Source organism: Octopus sinensis, linkage group LG21, assembly GCF_006345805.1.
Source record: "Octopus sinensis linkage group LG21, ASM634580v1, whole genome shotgun sequence".
In the NCBI taxonomy this organism is placed as follows: domain Eukaryota; kingdom Metazoa; phylum Mollusca; class Cephalopoda; order Octopoda; family Octopodidae; genus Octopus; species Octopus sinensis.
The window spans coordinates 12,254,559-12,275,150 of record NC_043017.1 but is presented as its reverse complement, the minus strand read 5'-3'; the positions used below and the strand labels follow the sequence as shown (position 1 = coordinate 12,275,150).

The 20,592-nt window shown below is 41.1% G+C and overlaps 1 protein-coding gene across 2 annotated transcripts in view; it reads right to left on the bottom strand.

Moving 5' to 3' along the window:
* Positions 1 to 986: 986 nt before the first annotated feature.
* LOC115222910 (E3 ubiquitin-protein ligase COP1-like) overlaps positions 987 to 20,592 on the bottom strand; it is a 36,515-nt gene continuing 16,909 nt past the window's right edge. For both annotated transcript variants that reach the window (XM_029793298.2, XM_029793296.2), the window contains exons 10-23: positions 19,662 to 19,736; positions 17,390 to 17,504; positions 15,834 to 15,966; positions 15,209 to 15,269; positions 14,167 to 14,249; positions 12,026 to 12,134; positions 10,659 to 10,740; positions 9,614 to 9,730; positions 7,263 to 7,380; positions 6,593 to 6,717; positions 4,988 to 5,076; positions 4,288 to 4,347; positions 2,226 to 2,270; positions 987 to 1,206 (exon numbers count right to left, since the gene is read on the bottom strand). In XM_029793298.2, the coding sequence (XP_029649158.1) occupies positions 1,189 to 1,206; positions 2,226 to 2,270; positions 4,288 to 4,347; positions 4,988 to 5,076; positions 6,593 to 6,717; positions 7,263 to 7,380; positions 9,614 to 9,730; positions 10,659 to 10,740; positions 12,026 to 12,134; positions 14,167 to 14,249; positions 15,209 to 15,269; positions 15,834 to 15,966; positions 17,390 to 17,504; positions 19,662 to 19,736 (1,230 nt within the window). In that variant the 3' untranslated portion in view covers positions 987 to 1,188. The remainder of the gene's footprint in view (positions 1,207 to 2,225; positions 2,271 to 4,287; positions 4,348 to 4,987; positions 5,077 to 6,592; positions 6,718 to 7,262; positions 7,381 to 9,613; positions 9,731 to 10,658; positions 10,741 to 12,025; positions 12,135 to 14,166; positions 14,250 to 15,208; positions 15,270 to 15,833; positions 15,967 to 17,389; positions 17,505 to 19,661; positions 19,737 to 20,592) is intronic.

The window sequence follows — 20,592 nt, the reverse complement described above, 5'->3', positions numbered from 1 at the left end:
ACATGTGTGTATACATGTGTGTATATGCATGTGTGTATATGCATGTGTGTATATACATGTGTGTGTATGTATGTGTGTACGTATGTGTGTATGTATGTGTACATATATGTGTATGTGTTGGGTGTGTGTGTGTGTGTGTGTGTGTGTGTGTGTGTGTGTTGGGGTTGTGTGTGTGTATATTATTGGGGGGGGGGGTTCTTGATATTTCAAGTTTGAGGGGGGCGGGTTATGAAATATGTTTTGCCAACAGTAAGCAAAATGTTATCAGCAGGAAGGTAGAATGTTGTCCAAAGTTGTCCAAGAATCAATGTGTATATTTGTCCTCCTTAGTAAACAGCTGGACTGTTGGTTGCTATGGCCAGTCATTGTTGATTGGTCAACGGATCAGTTAGCTGACCGACCAGATGAGAATGAGTAGCTGTGTCAAATAAAGGGATGCCCTTGATCAAAGAACATACCTACACATATATATATACATGCTCACACACGTATATAATATATAATATATATATATATACACACACACATACATGTGTGTGTATGTCTATGTGTGTATATATATATATATATGTGTATATACACACACACATGTGAGTGTATGCCTATATACACACATATATACATACATACATATACACATATGTATATATATACATATAGACATATACACATGTATACATATATACATATACACATGTATACATATACACATATATACATATACACATGTATACATATATACATATACACATATATATATATATATACATATACACATACGCATATATATATATACATATACACATACGCATATATATATATATATATATACATATATATATACATATACACATATATATACATATATATATACATATATATATACATATACACATATATATACATATATATATACATATACACATATATATACATATATATATACATATACACATATATATACACATATATATATATACATATATACATATATATACATATATACATATATACATATTTCTACATGAAATGAGTCAGATCAGGGTAGATGTGAAACGTAACCAAAAAGATGTTGAGATGGTTTGTTTGGCAGTGAACATGAAAGATTCCAGACAAATAGTTTGTCACGGTAAAATGGTACAGGTGGCAGAAATGTCTTGGAGCTATTAAGATCAATGTACCAAAAGGTCACACCAATTCCAGAACCTGCAACAGAGAAAACAAATCAGACACATTAGACAATAGGCGGTAACTTAATATGAAACAATGTGTGTTCACACAAACACACACACACACGCAAACTCACATGAACAGAAGCTCACATATACATGCAAACTAGCTCTCATACATACATACATACGCACATACACAGACTCAAACACACACACACTCATGCACACTCACACAAAAGTTAACACATTCATACTTCATACAAATGCACACAAGCATGCACACACAGACACATACATGAATGCATGTATACACACACACACACACACTATACATACGAAAGCTCATACACACACACACACAAAGGCAGTGACCTGGCAGAAACGTTAGCACGCCGGGCGAAATGCGTAGCCATATTTCATCTGCCGTTACGTTCTGAGTTCAAATTCCGCCGAGGTCGACAAATTAAGTACCAGTTACGCACTGGGTTCGATATAATCGACTTAATCCCTTTCTCTGTCCTTGTTTGTCCCCTCTATGTTTAGCCCCTTGTGGGTAGTAAAGAAATAGGTATTTCGTCTGCCGTTACGTTCTGAGTTCAAATTCCGCCGAGGTCGACTTTGCCTTTCATCCTTTCGGGGTCGACAAATTAAGTACCAGTTATGCACTGGGTTCGATATAATCGACTTAATCCATTTGTCTGTCCTTGTTTGTCCCCTCTGTGTGTAGCCCCTTGTGGGTAGTAAAGACATAGGTATTTCGTCTGCCGTTACGTTCTGAGTTCAAATTCTGCCGAGGTCGACTTTGCCTTTCATCCTTTCGGGGTCGATTAAATAAGTACCAGTTACGCACTGGGGTCGATATAATCGACTTAATTCATTTGTCTGTCCTTGTTTGTCCCCTCTATGTTTAGCCCCTTGTGGGTAATAAAGAAACACATATATACACACAAGCTAACAAGCTAACACACATTCATGCACACACGCACACACAGAAAGCTTACACATATTTACGTATAGATGAACTCATACAAGCTTTCACAATACATAACTCACCTTTATGGTACCCTGGCTGTTAGCAGCAACAAGAACATTAGAGCCCTGTAAAAGAGAAGCAGAAAAACCCGTCAGAATCAACAAATACAAAAATATCAATGAACCCCAGGGAAGGGAAACCACAGGGAATCTGACATTCAGTGGAGGGGAGAGAGAGGAAATACATTGGATCTCCAGAGCTCCAGACACACACACACATGCACACACAATCATCATCATCATTCTAATGTCAGCTTTTCCATTGCTTGCACGTATACGCTTTACTCTTTTACTTGTTTCAGTCATTTTACTGCAGCCATGCTGGAGCACCGCCTTTAGTCAAGCAAATCAACCCCGGGACTTATTCTTTGTAAGCCCAGTACTCATTCTATCGGTCTCTTTTGCCGAACTGCTAAGTGATGGGGATGTAAACTCACCAGCAATCGGTTGTCAAGCAATGCTAGGGGGACAAACACAGACACACAAACACATACATACATATATATATACATATATACGAAAAGCTTCTTTCAGTTTCCGTCTACCAAATCCACTCACAAGACATTGTGACACTTTGCCCAAGATGCCATGCAGTGGGACTGAACCCGGAACCATGTGGTTAGTTAGCAAGCTACTTACCACACAGCCACTCCTGCGCCTATCAGAAGGAATTTGTTGAAGTTTTTCTATGACTGGATGGATGCCCTTCCTAGTGCCACCCTTCTCCTGTTTTCAGGTAAGGTAATATTTCCCCGTAGCTAGACACGTTTTTCATGGAAAACTAGAAGTGAATAGCATCACTGGTATGAAAATAATAGTCCTTCACAGCCATCACATGCTGCTGAGACACAAACACACATACGTGTGTGTGTGTGTGTGTGTGATTAGGAAAGGCATTGTGGGATTAAGAAGGGCATCCAGCGATAGAAACCAAGCCAAATGAGACTTGAACTTGGTACAACTCTCTGGCTTGCCAGCTCTGCTCAAACTGTTTAACCCATGCCAGTATGGATAACAGACATTAAAGGATGATGATATATATATATGTGTGTGTGTGTGTGTGTATATATATATATATATATATACATACACACACACACACACAGGTGAGTGTATGGCTATATATATATGTATATATACACACACACACATATTTCTACAAGAAATGAGTCAGATCAGGGTAGATATGAAACACACACATATATATATATATATACACATACACACACGATGGGCTTCCACACAGTTTCCATCTAACTCCACTCAAAAGGCTTTAGTCAGCCAGAGGCTATAGTAAAGGACACTTGCCCAAGATGTCATGCAGTGGGGCTGATCCCAATATATATAGACACACACACATGCACACACTCAAATACATACACATGTACACGTGTGTGAGATGGATAAAAGTCATTGCCTTTGCATCTGTCAGAAATCATGGATGTATGGAGAGAGCTTGAAATGGTCAAGGAAGAATTTAGATATCTGTTGGCAAGTAGAAATTAGTTCATATTTAAAGATATGAACAGGAAGATGGTTGATATATAAACATCAACAGGAAAAAAAAACCCCCATAAACTAATCCTTTCAAACAAAACAAAAAGACCCCACATTGATCTCCATGTGTCTAACACACGTGGACATGCCTACAAAGTCAGAAAACAACACAGCTCCCATGACTTTCGGAAACATTTTTTCACGCTCAGAGTTGCTGAAGCATGGAATAAACTGCCTGCGTCAGTTGTTGACTGCCATGACATTGCATCCTTTAAAGCCCTCATGCTTTCCGAAATCTGCCGAAACTACACCTGATTATATATACACTTTAGATGAGTTGTAGTGCACCTGAGCACTGTACACAATTATTATTATTATTACTATTGTGATATTTGTTTTGCCCAAGTTGTACAATCACTGCTGGTCCCCCTTATCATACAGAGAGTCCAAGAGCGACTGCTTAGAAACTCACTAACCAATCCTAGTGTAGGGGGGGTGGCGAATGGGGGGAGGGGTGGTAGGACGAGGGGAGGCAGAGGATTTGGGGAGGTGGCGGGCAAGGGGAGACAGTGGACAATACACTTACTGGTCTCCAAGTTACAGCACTGACAAACTCATTGGCATCGTCTTCCTTTTTATCTTTCTCCTGAAATAAATAAAAAAAAATCAGTGAAATAAGAATCAACTCTGAAATGAGTTTCTACAATGGATGGGTTTCTTGGTCTTCTATACTAAGCTCTGTGTGTGTGTGTGTGTGTTATGAATATTGTTTTAACCCTTTCATTACCATATTTATTTTGAGATGATCTGTGTTTCTTTCAATTACTTTAAATATAACAAATACTTTAGTAAAATAACTTTGTTATCATTAAGCTAGTGTTAGGAACATAAACTATGACTAAGGTATGGTGGAAGATTTTAATTCAAAACTTATGAAAATAAGACATTTGCACTCAGAGCCAGAGGCCGGTTTCAGCCGGGTTGGTAACGAAAGGGTTAAAGTACAGACTACAGGTAGGAAGAAGAAGAGTAGGATCGGGTATAAAATAATTGTCAATTTTGTATTAAGATTTAACACCAAATTAGGGGTGCAACTTATACACAAATAAATACAGTTAACTAGCCCTGATAAAGGTAAAAACATAGCCAAGGGCAACAACCCAACTACCAAAACTGGAAGTAAGCAAAAAAAAATTGTTTATCAAATACTTTAACAAAAATATAAAAATCGATACAAAGGATACGAAACAGCAATGACAGAGATAAAAAATAAAAGTTAAACTGACCAGTACACTTCGGACAGTATCAAATTTGTAGGTCATCAACTGTTTGGAGAGTCCTTTATAATATATATACAGAGCGTTGTTTTCACTACCTGAAATGGAAAAGGGTTGCAAGTTCAAATCTGACCTCATGGTTCCACCCACCAAAAACATCATTTTACAATCTGTTTTACCTATTTCTTTACTACCCACAAGGGGCTAAACACGGAGAGGACAAACAAGGACAGACAAAACGGATTAAGTCGATTATATCGACTCCAGTGCATAACTGGTACTTATTTAATCGACCCTGAAAGGATAAAAGGCCAAGTCGACCTCGGCGGAATTTGAACTCAGAACGTAGCGGCAGACGAAATACCTATTTCTTTACTACCCACAAGGGGCTAAACACAGAGAGGACAAACAAGGACAGACAAACGGATTAAGTCGATTATATTGACCCCAGTGCATAACTGGTACTTATTTAATCGACCCCGAAAGGATAAAAGGCCAAGTCGACCTCGGCGGAATTTGAACTCAGAACGTAGCGGCAGACGAAATACTAAGCATTTCGCCCAGTGTGCTAACAATTCTGCCAGCTCGCCGCCTTATAATCTGTTTCACCATGCTTGGATGGATCCTCATCAGCACAGCAATGACTCATTAATCACTACAATCTATTCTCCTCTCTATGGACCAGCATCCTGATTTAGCATGAGGCCCTACATCCTAAGATACAACCTTCATTTCTTCCTTGGTTGTACTCTTCCAAAGGATTCTTCCACTTGCATTTCTTTTGCTCGTTTGCATTAGTCATCTGACTACGGCCATGCTGGTGCATCACCTTTAGTCAAACAAATCAACCCCAGGACTTATTCTTTATAAGCCTAGTACTTATTCTATCAGTCTCTTTTGCCAAACCGCTAAGTTACAAGGACGCAAACACATCAACATCGGTTGTCAAGCGATGGAGGGGGGAACAGGCACAAAAACATATACATATACAATGGGCTTCTTTCTGTTTCCATCTACCAAATCCACTCAAGGCTTTGGTCAGCCCAAGGCTTACAGTAGAAGACACTTGTACAAGGTGCCACGTAGTGGGACTGAACCCAGGACCAAGTGGTTGGTAAGCAAGCTACTTACCACATCGAACCCAGTGTTTCACTGGTACTTTATTGACCCCCAAAACGATGAAAGGCACAGTCGACTTCAGTAGAATTTTGGAATTTGAACTCAGAACAAAGACGGACGAAATGCTGTTAACCATTTTGCCCAGCTTGCTAACAATTCTGCCAGCTCACTGTCTAATAATGAAAGGCAAAGTTGACCTTGGTGGAATTTGAACTCAGAATGTAGTGGCAGATGAAATACCTATTTCTTTACTACCCACAAGGGGCTAAACACAGAGGGGACAAACAAGGACAGACATAGGTATTAAGTCGATTACATTGACCCCAGTGCGTAACTGGTACTTAATTTATCGACCCCGAAAGGATGAAAGGCAAAGTCGACCTCGGCGGAATTTGAACTCACAACGTAACGCAGACGAAATACCGCTAAGCATTTCGCCCGACATGCTAACGATTCTGCCAGCTCGGCACCATCAATAACAATAATAATCCTTACCACATGCTACATAGTCGCCATCAGTAGCAAGTCCAACAAAGTTCTTCTCATTGATGTGTCCCTTAAATGTACGGAGGCAGTTAATTTTGTTGACATTCCACAATTTCAGTTGGCTATCTGTTGACCTACAATTAAAAATAAACACAATCAAACATCATTAGTTCTCTACATCTACTAACCCAATCCCCAACATATTACTGTTACAACAACAACAATTTTACTACCACTGGCATGGAACAGTCAAATAGTTGTAGAGGGAGAGGATAATTGGTGAGTGCTACAGAAAACTTGTGTGTGTGTGTGTGTTGGAGCCTGGTGCAGCTCCTGTCAAACCGTCCAACCCATGCTAGCTTAGAAAACAAGATGATGCATTGTACAGTTTAACAGCATCACAATTACAGTTATATTAACCTTAAAAAAGTCTTGTTGAAAACTAAGTTAAAAGTCCAGCATTGTAATGATTTTGTTATACGACAGAAATGAATGATAGAAAGGGTTTGAGTTTTCTATTTAAATTAAAGAGTCTCTTACTTCCTTCAAAATGAATGTAAATAAGGTTAGTATGATTTCTGTGATATGCATTTTAGGACTGACTGACTGATGCAGTCCCATGTGGTATTTATTCATACAGGAAGTTAAGGGTTAAGGAAGTAAACAAATATCTACTTACGCTGATACTAAATCTTCGGGATTAAGGAACTTGGCATAAGACACGGCCTTTCTGTGTCCTCTAAAAACAGATAATGCTTGTTTTGTATTCCTGAGATCATAATAGTGGACACAGTGGTCTAAAGAAAGAGCAAGAGAAAACAAAAGAATAATTAGTTTTGGCAAACACGTGAATGAACATATACATGTTTTTATGTGCAAGTGAACGAGTGTGAGTGAGAAAATGTGAGTGGGAGGGAGGAGTGAATGAGTAAATACGCATGTCATCATCATCGTTTAACGTCCGCTTTCCATGCTAGCATGGGTTGGACGGTTCAACTGGGGTCTGTGAAGCCAGAAGGCCCAGTCTGATCTGGCAGTGTTTCTACAGCTGGATGCCCTTCCTAACGCCAACCACTCCGTGAGTGTAGTGGGTGCTTTTTATGTGCCACCGACACAGGTGCCAGACGAGGCTGGCGAACGGCCACACTTGGATGGTGTTTTTTTATGTGCCACCGACACAGGTGCCAGTCGAGGCTGGCAAACAGCCACACTCGGATGGTGTTTTTTTATGTGCCACCGACACAGGTGCCAGTTGAGGCTGGCGAACGGCCATGCTCGGATGGTGTTTTTTATGTGCCACCGACACAGGTGCCAGACGAGGCTGGCAAACAGCCACACTCGGATGGTGTTTTTTTATGTGCCACCGACACAGGTGCCAGTCGAGGCTGGCGAACGGCCACGCTCAGATGGTGTTTTTTATGTGCCACCGACACAGGTGCCAGTCGAGGCTGGCGAACGGCCATGCTCAGATGGTGTTTTTTTATGTGTCACCGACACAGGTGCCAGACGAGGCTGGCAAACGGCCATGCTCGGATGGTGTTTTTTTATGTGCCACCGACACAGGTGCCAGTCGAGGCTGGCGAACGGCCACGCTCGGATGGTGTTTTTTATGTGCCACCAACACAGGTGCCAGTCGAGGCTGGCGAACGGCCATGCTCGGATGGTGTTTTTTATGTGCCACCGACACAGGTGCCAGTCGAGGCTGGTGAACAGCCACGCTCGGATGGTGTTTTTTACATGCCACCGGCATGTGGGGGTTGAAATACATTACCATTCTTTCCATTAATTTTGAAAATAGTGAAGAATTCAGTAAAATAATTTTTGCTATTTCTAACCCACCTGAGACTGCTACCAGCACTTTTTTTCCAAGAGTCCCAAATTAAAATCTCCCATCAGAGCTTAGCGTTAATTTATGTTCCAAACAGCTTAATAATGACAAAAATATTTTACTAATTTCTTTGTTATTTTCAAAATTAATTGAAGTAAATACTGAGTATCTCAACAGAAATCATCATCATCATCATTTAACGTCCGTTCTCCATGCTAGCATGGGTTGGACGGTTCGACCGGGGATCTGGGAAGCCAGAAGGCTGCACCAGGCTCCGGTCTTATCTGGCAATGTTTCTACAGCTAGATGCCCTTCCTAACGCCAACCACTCCGCAAGTGTGGTGGGTGCTTTTTACGTGCCACCTGCACTGGAGCCAGGCGAGGCTGGCATCGGCCACGGTCGGATTGGTGTATTTTATGTTCCACCTGCATGGAAGCCAGTCGAGGCGGCACTGGCTTCGGCCACGATTTACAAAAAGGTTAAAATAGTGTTTGGAACAGAAACATGAAATTTTGATTGAAACTTTTAATTTAGATCACTTTAATTCTACTGAAATACACTGCCTGTATTTAAGTTAATTTGTATTTAAATTAATTTGTATTTCAATTAATTTAGTAAAATAACGGTCATCATGAAGCTGGTGTTTGGAACAATACTCTTACTCTTTTACTTGTTTCAGTCATTTGACTGTGGCCATGCTGGAGCACCACCTTTAATCGAGCAACTCGACCCCAGGACTTATTCTTTGTAAGCCCAGTACTTATTCTATCGGTCTCTTTTGCCGAACCGCTAAGTGACGGGGACATAAACACACCAGCATCGGTTGTCAAGCAATGCTAGGGGGACAAACACAGACACACAAACATATATATATATATATATATACATATATACGACAGGCTTCTTTCAGTTTCCATCTACCAAATCCACTCACAAGGCATTGGTCAACCCGGGGCTATAGCAGAAGAGACTTGCCCAAGATGCCACGCAGTGGGACTGAACCCGGAACCATGTGGTTGGTTAGCAAGCTACTTACCACACAGCCACTCCTGTGCCTATGAAATTCTGCAATATGAAATTCTGATGGAAGGTTTTAATTTAAATCACTTTAAAAATGGAGTTTGTGTCATAGAATCAGAGCCAATGTCTCTCAGGGGTTTGGGATCAAAAGAGTGAGGGCAAAAGGTTCGTTAATACTCACCAGCAGAGCCATATGCCAAGTGGAATCGACTACCAGGATTGAAACGCACACAGCAAACATTGGCTTTTGTTTCTAGGCAGGTCGTAGAGTGGTCTACATTCACTGACCATAGACGGACTGAGAGAGAGAGAAAAATACAACAGAAAGTGACAGAGGTTTTACAGACATATGCAGACATCTTAGAAGTATATAGTCTCAGATGTGATGTAGAAGTGTAGTAATGTTCATAGGTGGTGGTGGGGGAGGAGGAGGAGATGATGATGTCAGTTGTGGTGGTGGTGGTAGTAGTGATGATAGTATGGGGGTGGTGGGGGTGGTGGTGTTGGAACAGATGATATTGGTGAAGGATGAAGTTATCAATGTAAGGCAGAATATCCACAGACAAACTGATAGAATAAGTACTAGGCTTACAAAGAACTTATTCTATCAGTCCCTTTTGCCGAACTGCTAAGTTACGGGGACGTAAACACACCAGCATTGGTTGTCAAGCGATGTTGGGGACAAACACAGAAACACAAACATATACACATACATATATATGACGGTCTTCTTTCAGTTTCCGTCTACCAAATCCACTCACAAGGCTATAGTCAGCCCAAAGCTATAGTAGAAGACACTTGCCCAAGGTGTCACACAGTGGGACTGAACCCGGAACCATGTGGTTCATAAGCAAGCTACTTACCACACAGTCACTCATACATATATATATATATATATATATATATATATGAAGTAATGGCTTGTTGCCACTTTAATGTGGCACTCCCAGGAAAGGGAAGAATGCTACTGCTATTTAGCAAAGGAAAAAGAATCAACAGCATCCTGCTCAGGTAAATTGCATCCTCTGACAGGTGTCTTCAGAGAGGATGTTGTTAATAGGAATATAGAAAACAGTGAGAAGGGTGACATGAGAAACTGCAAATTTATTGTAAAATAAGATAGGGGTACATTGGAACATTAATGATACATTTAGGGGTACATCAGTGTGTTTATGAAAGATAGATGTGGTGGCTTACATCCATACATCAAAGACAGGCAATCTTACCTTTTGAATCATCTGAACCTGACGCTAACAGTTTGGGGTCCATCCGGTTAAAATCCACACTCCAGCACCTTTTCTCATGTTCCTTTGGAGAGAAAGGAGACAGAATTGAGAGACAAATGAATAAATCGGCAATTAGACATTTTTTACATAATCACAGAGATACAGAGAAGAAAGGTAGAGAACCAATATCTAGGCAGTGGTCAGACGTCACCTACAGACAAAAAGGGGGGGGGTCATGGTGGCAATGGGAGTCATGGTGGAAATGGGGAGTCATGGTGGCAATGGGGAGTCATGGTGGCAATGGGGAGTCATGGTGGCAATGGGGAGTCATGGTGGCAATGGGGAGTCATGGTGGCAATGGGGAGTCATGGTGGCAATGGAGAGTCATGGTGGCAATGGAGAGTCATGGTGGCAATGGAGAGTCATGGTGGCAATGGAGAGTCATGGTGGCAACGGAGAGTCATGGTGGCAACGGAGAGTCATGGTGGCAACGGAGAGTTATGGTGGCAACGGAGAGTCATGGTGGCAACGGAGTCATGGTGGCAACGGAGAGTCATGGTGGCAACGGAGAGCCATGGTGGCAACGGAGAGTCATGGTGGCAACGGAGAGTCATGGTGGCAATGGAGAGTCATGGTGGCAATGGAGAGTCATGGTGGCAATGGAGAGTCATGGTGGCAATGGAGAGTCATGGTGGCAATGGAGAGTCATGGTGGCAACGGGGAGTCATGGTGGCAACGGGAGTCATGGTGGCAACGGAGAGTCATGGTGGCAATGGAGAGTCATGGTGGCAATGGAGAGTCATGGTGGCAATGGAGAGTCATGGTGGCAATGGAGAGTCATGGTGGCAATGGTGATGAATTGACAGGATTGCTACAGCACTGGACATATTGCTTTTGCAGCAGTTGTTCTGACTGTACTCTGAGTTCAAATCACATCAAGGCCAGCTTTGTCTTTCATCCCTTTCAGATCAATAAAAAAAGGACTAATCTAAGGTGGTGGATTGACAGAACTATAAGAATGTTGAACTAAATGTCTTCTGGTATTTGTTCTGGCTATTTACATTCTGGGTTCAAATCCCACTGTGGCCTACATGGGTGGTAATAAAGTAAATCTGTCACCCAGTTTAACACCACAATCTGGCACCTTGGGTGCCTTTAACAGAGTCAACCCTGCAGTAAACATTCAGGCCAGGTTTCCAATTTGAGGACAGAATACCTCCTTTCCCATCTTGGAGGCCCTGTAAATTGTCATAGGCACTGCCTACACTCCAGACTAATTGATTCTTTTTAAAATTCAGACCCACAATGGGATATGGAAAAAGAATTTTTTTTTCTTGAGAATTAGTACAGATTAGTTAGGTTCTTACCTGGAAAACCCTGGTTTTGGTTCCATGGAAAGCATCCCAAAGCGTAACGGTACCTTCGTAATCAGAACTGGCCAACATACTTTTGTGATAGGAACTCCAGGTAACACAGCTACAACAGAGTTAAATAACGAAAATAACAGCTTATCCAAACAAGCAATGCAAAAGAAACAATGTCTATCCATTCATCTTCTCCACCCACTAATCCCGAGTGGATCATCCTGATATTGCCCTTAGACACCTCCTCCATAGGGTCCTATCAGAACCAACCGTCATTCCACTTTCCTGCTTGATTCCCATGTGTGATTGACTAAGACTCTTTTTTTTTTTAGTTGTTTCAGTCATTTGACTGTGGCCATGCTGGAGCACCGCCTTTAGTCGAGCAAATCGACCCCGGGACTTATTCTTTGTAAGCCCAGTACTTATTCTATCGGTCTCTTTTGCCGAACCGCTGACGGGGACGTAAACACACCAGCATCGGTTGTCAAGCAATGCTAGACGGACAAACACAGACACACAAACATATACACACACATACATATATATAAATACATATATACGACAGGCTTCTTTCAGTTTCCATCTACCAAATCCACTCACAAGGCATTGGTCGTCCCGGGGCTATAGCAGAAGACACTTGCCCAAGATGCCACGCAGTGGGACTGAACCTGCAACCATGTGGTTGGTTAGCAAGCTACTTACCACACAGCCACTCCTATCCAACCATCTTATTCTTGGTCTACTCCAAGGTCTCTTACCAGTTAGCCTGGCTTGAAAAATCAGTCGGTGACGTTCTAGCCATATATTTGTTGTACCAGAGCAGTGACCTCTCAATGTGGAGAAGTAACATATAAATCCATTGTGTGGATGATTGATCATTAAAATCTCTGGTACTGAAAACATGACTACACAACATAGCTTCAATGAATAGGTCAGTTGTCCAAATTTGCCGTTTAACTGCCAGTTGAACAAAGGTAAAGTGCACACACAAAGGATAACATTAGCAGTTCAAAGACATCATCATCATCATCATCGTTTAACGTCCGCTTTCCATGCTAGCATGGGTTGGACGGTTCAACTGGGGTCTGGGAAGCCCGAAAGCTGCACCAGGCCAGTCAGATCCAGCAGTGTTTCTACAGCTGGATGCCCTTCCTAACACCAACCACTCCGAGAGTGTAGTGGGTGATTTTATGTGCCACCGACACAGGTGCCAGGCGAGGCTGGCGAACGGCCACGCTCAGATGGTGCTTTTTTATGTGCCACCAACACAGGTTTATATCACATTATACACAAAGTGTAGGAATGGCTGTGTGGTAAGTAGCTTGCTTACCAGCCACATGGTTCTGGGTTCAGTCCCACTGCATGGCACCTTGGGCAAGCGTCTTCTACTATAGCCTCGGGCCGACCAAAGCCTTGTGAGTGGATTTGGTGGACAGAAACTGAAAGAAGCCCGTCGTGTGTGTGTGTGTGTCCTCAACATCGCTTGACAACTGATGCTGGTGTGTTTACATCCCCGTAACTTAGCGGTTCGGCAAAAGAGATTAATAGAATAAGTACTAGGCTAACAAAGAATAAGTCCTGGGGTCGATTTGTTCGACTAAAGGCAGTGCTCCAGCAAGGCCGCAGTCAAATGACTAAAAGAATAATGAAAGCAACATCAGATTAAAATAGCCATCTGGCATCATATTTAATTTAAAAGTATCATGAAAGTCAAATTAACTGTAGCATTTGTTCTGAAATACTATCTTTTATGGACATGCTGTATTTAAAAACAATATATATATATATTGGAAGCAGATGAAACCATACAACAGCAACAGGTGAGAATGTTGTGAGCATTGAGTAAATACTATTGACAATTCCCAACAACGCAGAAATGTGTATCAAGCATACTCTCTTGCTACTGCTGCAATGATTTTCACCTGCCACTGCTAGATCTGTCTATGGTTGAGTGCCCTTCCTGTTACCAACCTTTATCTGTTTCCAAGTAAGGTGATATTTTCCCCCTGACCAGGCATGTTTTACCAATCGATACCTTTTCTTATGAGAAAATCCACCCCATATCAGTTAACAAAAAAAAAAGACAACACCCTATATTTTCATTCTCAAAAACAACTCATCAAAAGGTGCAGAATGGAACAAACCTTATCTTGGAATTGCAGACCATTTCATGGACTGGGTAATGTATGTCAACCACATCTTTTATTACAGCCTCATATTCAAAGACCTGAGAGTAAAATAGATCAAAAGAAGATTTTTGTTTTAAAATAAATTCATATATTTTTGGTGTAGGTTGTAGGAAACTAAAGAATGGAGGAATGAGCCTCTGTGTCACAGACTAGGCAGATAACTTGGATGAGGAGGAGACTGGAATTAAAAAGGTCTGATTTATCATTTCAGATTTTGAAAATTCTTTTAAGCCAAAAATTAAAATGCAAATACAATTTCTTTTGAAATTACAGGCTCGTATATTATGATTAAAAAACAAAAAAAAGGAAAAAAATAGAGCAAATGAAAAAAATCTGTCTTCATAAGAACTGCTTCTTTCTCTTCTGCAACCTTTTCCTGACCAAAATGCCATCCTACCAGTTGTTCACTTCAATGAATTAAATACCAAGAACCTTGTTCCTAGTTGTACTAATTCTCAAGTTTAAAAATATCTCAAAACGATTTGTGGTGCCATGAGTTAGGTGAGCTAAGCAGATTTATAAACTACAGGTAAGATATCTATTTCTTTATTACCCACAAGGGGCTAAACACAGAGAAGACAAACAAGGACAGACAAACGGATTAAGTCGATTATATCAACTCCAGTGCATAGCTGGTACTTTATTTATCGACCCCAAAAGGATGAAAGGCAAAGTTGACCTCGGCGGAATTTGAACTCAGAACGAAGCGGCAGACGAAATACTGCTAAGCATTTCGCCCGGTGTGCTAACGTTTCTGCCAGCTCGCCGCCTTAACTACAGGTAAGATATCTTTTATAGGATATCTCCGAGATTGATGATTCTCCAAAATACCCAAGACACAGTTGTTGGTGCAATTTAAACAGTCTTGAAAGGCAATAAGGGTAGAGAATATTACAAACACAGTTATAAGACAACAAGGGTGCATTTAAATTAAACAGCTTCTTGTGGCTCCACAACAGGGCTAAATATAATTTACCATTAGGTGAATCGAACATACCTTTATCTTTTTCGTTACTCCAGCTATTGCAAAATAATCACTGTCACGATCAAATTCAATACTGGAACAAAAAAAAAGAAAAAAATGTAAATTGAAGACATATACACAAACAGAACTATGAAAATATTTTAACTCTTTAGTGTTCAGATTACTCTGTTAAATGTAATACTTTTTTCACTCAAATTGTTTTGAATTAATCACACATTATCTTACGGCTTTGAAGTTTCAATGGTGTGATAGTTTATTCTTAGAATGTCAATGTTGGTTAGATGTGAGGGGCTAGATATGGCCAGTTTGAATGTAAAACATTTAGAATATTTGGGCCAGATATGGCCGGCTTAAACACTAAAGGGTTAAAAAGGTGGTTTTTTCATGTATCATAATATGTACGAGTGAGTGTATGTGTGTACACACACACTGAACAGTGGTGAAAATATGTTAGAATGTACCTTCAAAGTTACAGGTAGGTTAAAAAAAGGCTTAATAACAAAAAAAGGTTATTTTACTAAATCCTTTAAAAATCTTGATTTAAAAAGATTAAAGAGAGAAATTAGCCAAAAACAAAGCGGTAGAGATTAGACTGTCTCTCCATGAGAAACAGAGAGACGGAACAGGGATAACTCACCTTGATACTATACTAGAACCATTATATATATCACTGGCATAACTTAGCGTTGCTAATGGACGAAATGATGTAAATTTTGTGAATTTTGAAAGACTTTCCATAAACTTCTCCAGCTCATTATTTTCTATTTGGTCTGATTCATGATCCAGAAGACGGAAGAGTTGGAAGAAAAGAAAGAAATGAAGGTACAGTTAAGATTAAGACATCATCATCATCATTTAGTGTCCGTTCTCCATGCTAGCATGGGTTGGACGGTTCAACTGGGGTCTGTGAAGCTGGAAGGCTTCATCAGGCCCAGTCAGATCTGGCAGTGTTTCTACGGCTGGATGCCCTTCCTAACGCCAACCACTCCGTGAGTGTAGTGGGTGCTTTTTACGTGCCACCCGCACAGGTGCCAGACAGAGCTGGCAAACGGCCACGAACGGATGGTGCTTTTACGTGTCACCGGCACGGGGGCCAGGCGAGGCTGGCAACGGACACAAACGGATGGTGCCTTTACGTGCCACCAACACGGGGGCCAGACAGAGCTGGCAAACGGCCACGAACGGATGGTGCTTTTACGTGTCACCGGCACGGGGGCCAGGCGAGGCTGGCAACGGACACAAACGGAGGGTGCCTTTACGTGCCACCCGCACAGGTGCCAGACAGAGCTGGCAAACGGCCACGAACGGATGGTGCTTTTACGTGTCACCGGCACAGGGGCCAGGCGAGGCTGGCAACGGACACAAACGGATGGTGCCTTTACGTGCCACCAACACGGGGGCCAGACAGAGCTGGCAAACGGCCACGAAACAGATGGTGCTTTTACGTGTCACCGGCACGGGGGCCATCTAGCCAAAAATATAACAATGGCAGTACAAGGGGTGGGGGAAGTAATGAAATATTAACTCTTTTGAGACCAGCTTGACTGATTCTACCCTTGATTCTATGATTAAAACCTTGTGTTTTAAAGTAATCTAAATTAAAATCTTTCTTCAAAATTTCATGTTATGTTCCAAACAAAGTTATTTTACTAAATTCTTCATTATTGTTAAAATTAATTGAAACAAAGTGTATTTTTACAGAAATATACTCTTTTACTTGTTTCAGTCATCTGACTGTGGCCATGCTGGAGCACCGCCTTTAGTCGATCAAATCAACCCCAGGACTTATTCTATCGGTCTCTTTTGCTGAACCACTAAGTTACGGGGATGTAAGCATACCAGCATCAGTTGTCAAGCGATGTTGGAGGGGACAAACACAGACACACAAACATATACACACACATACATATATACGACGGGCTTCTTTCAGTTTCCGTCTACCAAATCCACTCACAAGGCTTCGGTTGGCCCGAGGCTATAGTAGAAGACACTTGCCCAAGGTGCCACGCAGTGGGAATGAACCCAGAACCATGCGGTTGGTAAGCAAGCTACTTACCACATAGCCACTCCTACGGTAACAAAGGGGATTAAAGTGATCTAAATTAAAACTTGCCATCAAAATGAAACATTAATTTATGTTTCAAACACCAGATTAATGATTAAGAAATAAGAATTAATTAAAACTGGTCCCACCTTGGCTGGATTCCTTCTGCCTGCATGAAAAATAACACTGTTCTAAATCTTCAAAGTGTTGGCTAACTTTCTTCCTTCTGGACGCCATCGTTGTCTGAAGATAATGTTTCTCAATCTGTTGTGTATAAAAACAAAAAGAAAAGAAACAGTGAAAATGGAAGGTGAGTCAAAACAAGGAGAAGGTAGTCAAAAGGAGAGGAGTCAAAATGATGCCGGGGTATGCAAGCCCAAAGTACCACCACACGGTAGAACTGAACCTAAAACCATTTGGTTGGGAAGTGAACATCTTTGGCACACACTCATGCCTGCACCTTACATAAATATGGATTTATTCAATTCAATATTTTTTCAGAACTTATACTTGACTTTCGATATTTTTATTTCGTTTATTTATTTATTTATTCACTTCATTATCCATTTATTCAGAAAGTGAAAGTAGATAGCCTAGTGGTTAGTGTATTGCACTCACAATCATAGGATTGTGGTTTCAATTCTTAGACTGGGCAGCGCAATCTAAGGTGGCAAGCTGGCAGAAACATTAGCACGCCAGACGAAATGCTTAGTGGTATTTCGTTTGCCATTACGTTCTGAGTTCAAATTCCACCGAGGTCGACTTAGCCTTTTATCCTTTTGGGGTCGATTAAATAAGTACCAGTTATGCACTGGGGTCAATGTAATCGACTTAATCCCTTTGTCTGTCCTTGTTTGTCCGCTCTATGTTTAGCCCCTTGTGGGTAATTTAAAAATAAGATTAGGTAGCACATTGTTTTCTTGAGCATAACACTTCATTTTTCATTGCTCCAGTTCACTTGGTCATAAATGAGTAGCCATGCAATGGACTGGTCAGATACAGATCATGGACACTAGATACTTTGCCCAATTGGTCCTAGGACTTGACACGCTAATAGCCAAGGGATATATGCATGCAGGTATATATTTATGATTGAGTGTATAAATATATGTGTACATATATATCTATGTGGAATAGCTAAGATTTTTTGACTGCTATTTCTAAACTTCGGTATGTGGTGAAGCAAATCGTTGCTGAACCCTAATTATAAAGTATTACTTAAGCTTACCATGAAAGGGTCTTTTTCATGCCGAATTCTACTTGGTGAAATTACTGATTACTTCTTAATTAATTTTACCCTTTGTTATTATTATATATATCTATGAGTATATTCTTAAGTCCACTGTTTTGTCAATTGCAGCAGCTTCCAAGCTTCACCACTAATTCAGTTCTTAAATTGCAAACCGGTAACAGTCTTAAAGAGGACACCTCCTCAGCCACACTTTGGCATGAATAGTTTGCGATTTGGTTCAGTAGAAATTTCATTACTTTTAACTGCAGGGAGAAGTTTTATAAAACCAATCTATCTTTTTGTTGAGGAATATTATGCTTGAAACAATTTTCCATTGAGATATGTCAAGTTTTCTGAAGCAACATGAACTTGCAGAAAATAACAATTCTATTTTTTGATAGAAATTTAATGCCATTACTGGAATAATCATGAAATTTAATTTCCGTCTACCAAATCCACTCACAAGGCTTTGGTTGGCCCGAGGCTATAGTAGAAGACACTTGCCCAAGGTGCCACGCAGTGGAACTGAACCCAGAACCATGTGGTTGGTAAGCAAGCTACTTACATGTTTTCTAAGGCAACATGAACTTGCAGAAAATAACAATTCTATTTTTTGATAGAAATTTAATGCCATTACTGGAATAATCATGAAATTTAATTTCCGTCTACCAAATCCACTCACAAGGCTTTGGTTGGCCTGAGGCTATTGTAGAAGACACTTGCCCAAGGTGCCACGCAGTGGGACTGAACCCAGAACCATGTGGTTGGTAAGCAAGCTACTTACCACACAACCTGGACATTGTTGTAGAGCTGAAAAAGAAGTAATTTCTACTCTTCTCCTCTGGAAGCCATCTACTCGCAATACCAGAGGGCGCACACTCTCCTACCCTGATGTAATCTCCAGGGATACAGGCATCCAGCAACAGGACCTCCGTAATGCTATGATGGACCGTGAAGTCTGGCGTAACATAGTAAATTCCATTGTCTCGACCACGGTCGAACAATGATGAATGACCACACAGCCACTCCTGCAGTAACAAAGGGGATTAAAGTTGAGTCCTAAGCAAGCTACTTACCACACAGCCACTCCTGCAGTAACAAAGGGGATTAAAGTTGAGACCTAAGACTCAAGACAGTAATGTCGCAGGGGGATGATGATGATGATGAACTAGAAGATGGCAAAAACTTACATTCCTGCTTCCATTGAATCCTTCTTGACTCCCTGAATCACTCGTTGATGGTATCGCTAAATCAAAATTGCTGTTCTACAAATTAAAAAAGGAAAACATGAGATGTTACTAAGTGAACGTTGACAAAGATAAACAACCATGACTTTCCCTCTCTCTTTCGGAGAGGCACAAGCACCTACACGCACATATACACACATGGCAGTAACTTCCACCTACCGAATTCAATCACAAAGCTTCGGTCGGCTCGGGGCTATAGTGGAAGACACCTACCCAATGTGCCACGCAGTGGGACTGAACCCGAAACCATGTAGCTAGGCAGCAAGCTCCCTAACCACGCAGCCATGCCCGCGCCTCCATCCAATATTTCCCAACACCAACAATAGCCATATTTCTAAGAGCGATTGCTGTTGTTATTACCTTTCTAAAACAATAAAATATACAGGGACTTTGTAAGCACTAATGCTGTACCCTGTATCCATAGAGTAATTTAATAAGAAAGCTTTGCCATATGTCTAAGAGAGAACCACATACTGTAAAGTGGTTGGTGTTACGAAGGACATCCAGTCATACACCAAGCTCTGGTCAAACTGTCCAACCCATGCCAGCATGGAAAACGGATGTTAAAGGATAATGATGATAATGAGGTTGTTATTACATATCTAAAACAGCAAATATACAGGGATTTTGTGGCTTTAATGCTGTACCCTATATTCATAGAATAGTTTAAAAAGAAAGCTTTACCATATATCTAAGAGATAGCTGGTGGCACGTAAAAAGCACCATCCGACTGTGGCCGTTTGCCAGCCCAGTCTGGCACCTGTGCCGGTGGCACGTAAAAAGCACCCACTACACTCATGGAGTGGTTGGTGTTAGGAAGGGCATCCAGCCATAGAAACATTGCCAGATCAGACTAGGCCTGGTGCAGCCTTCT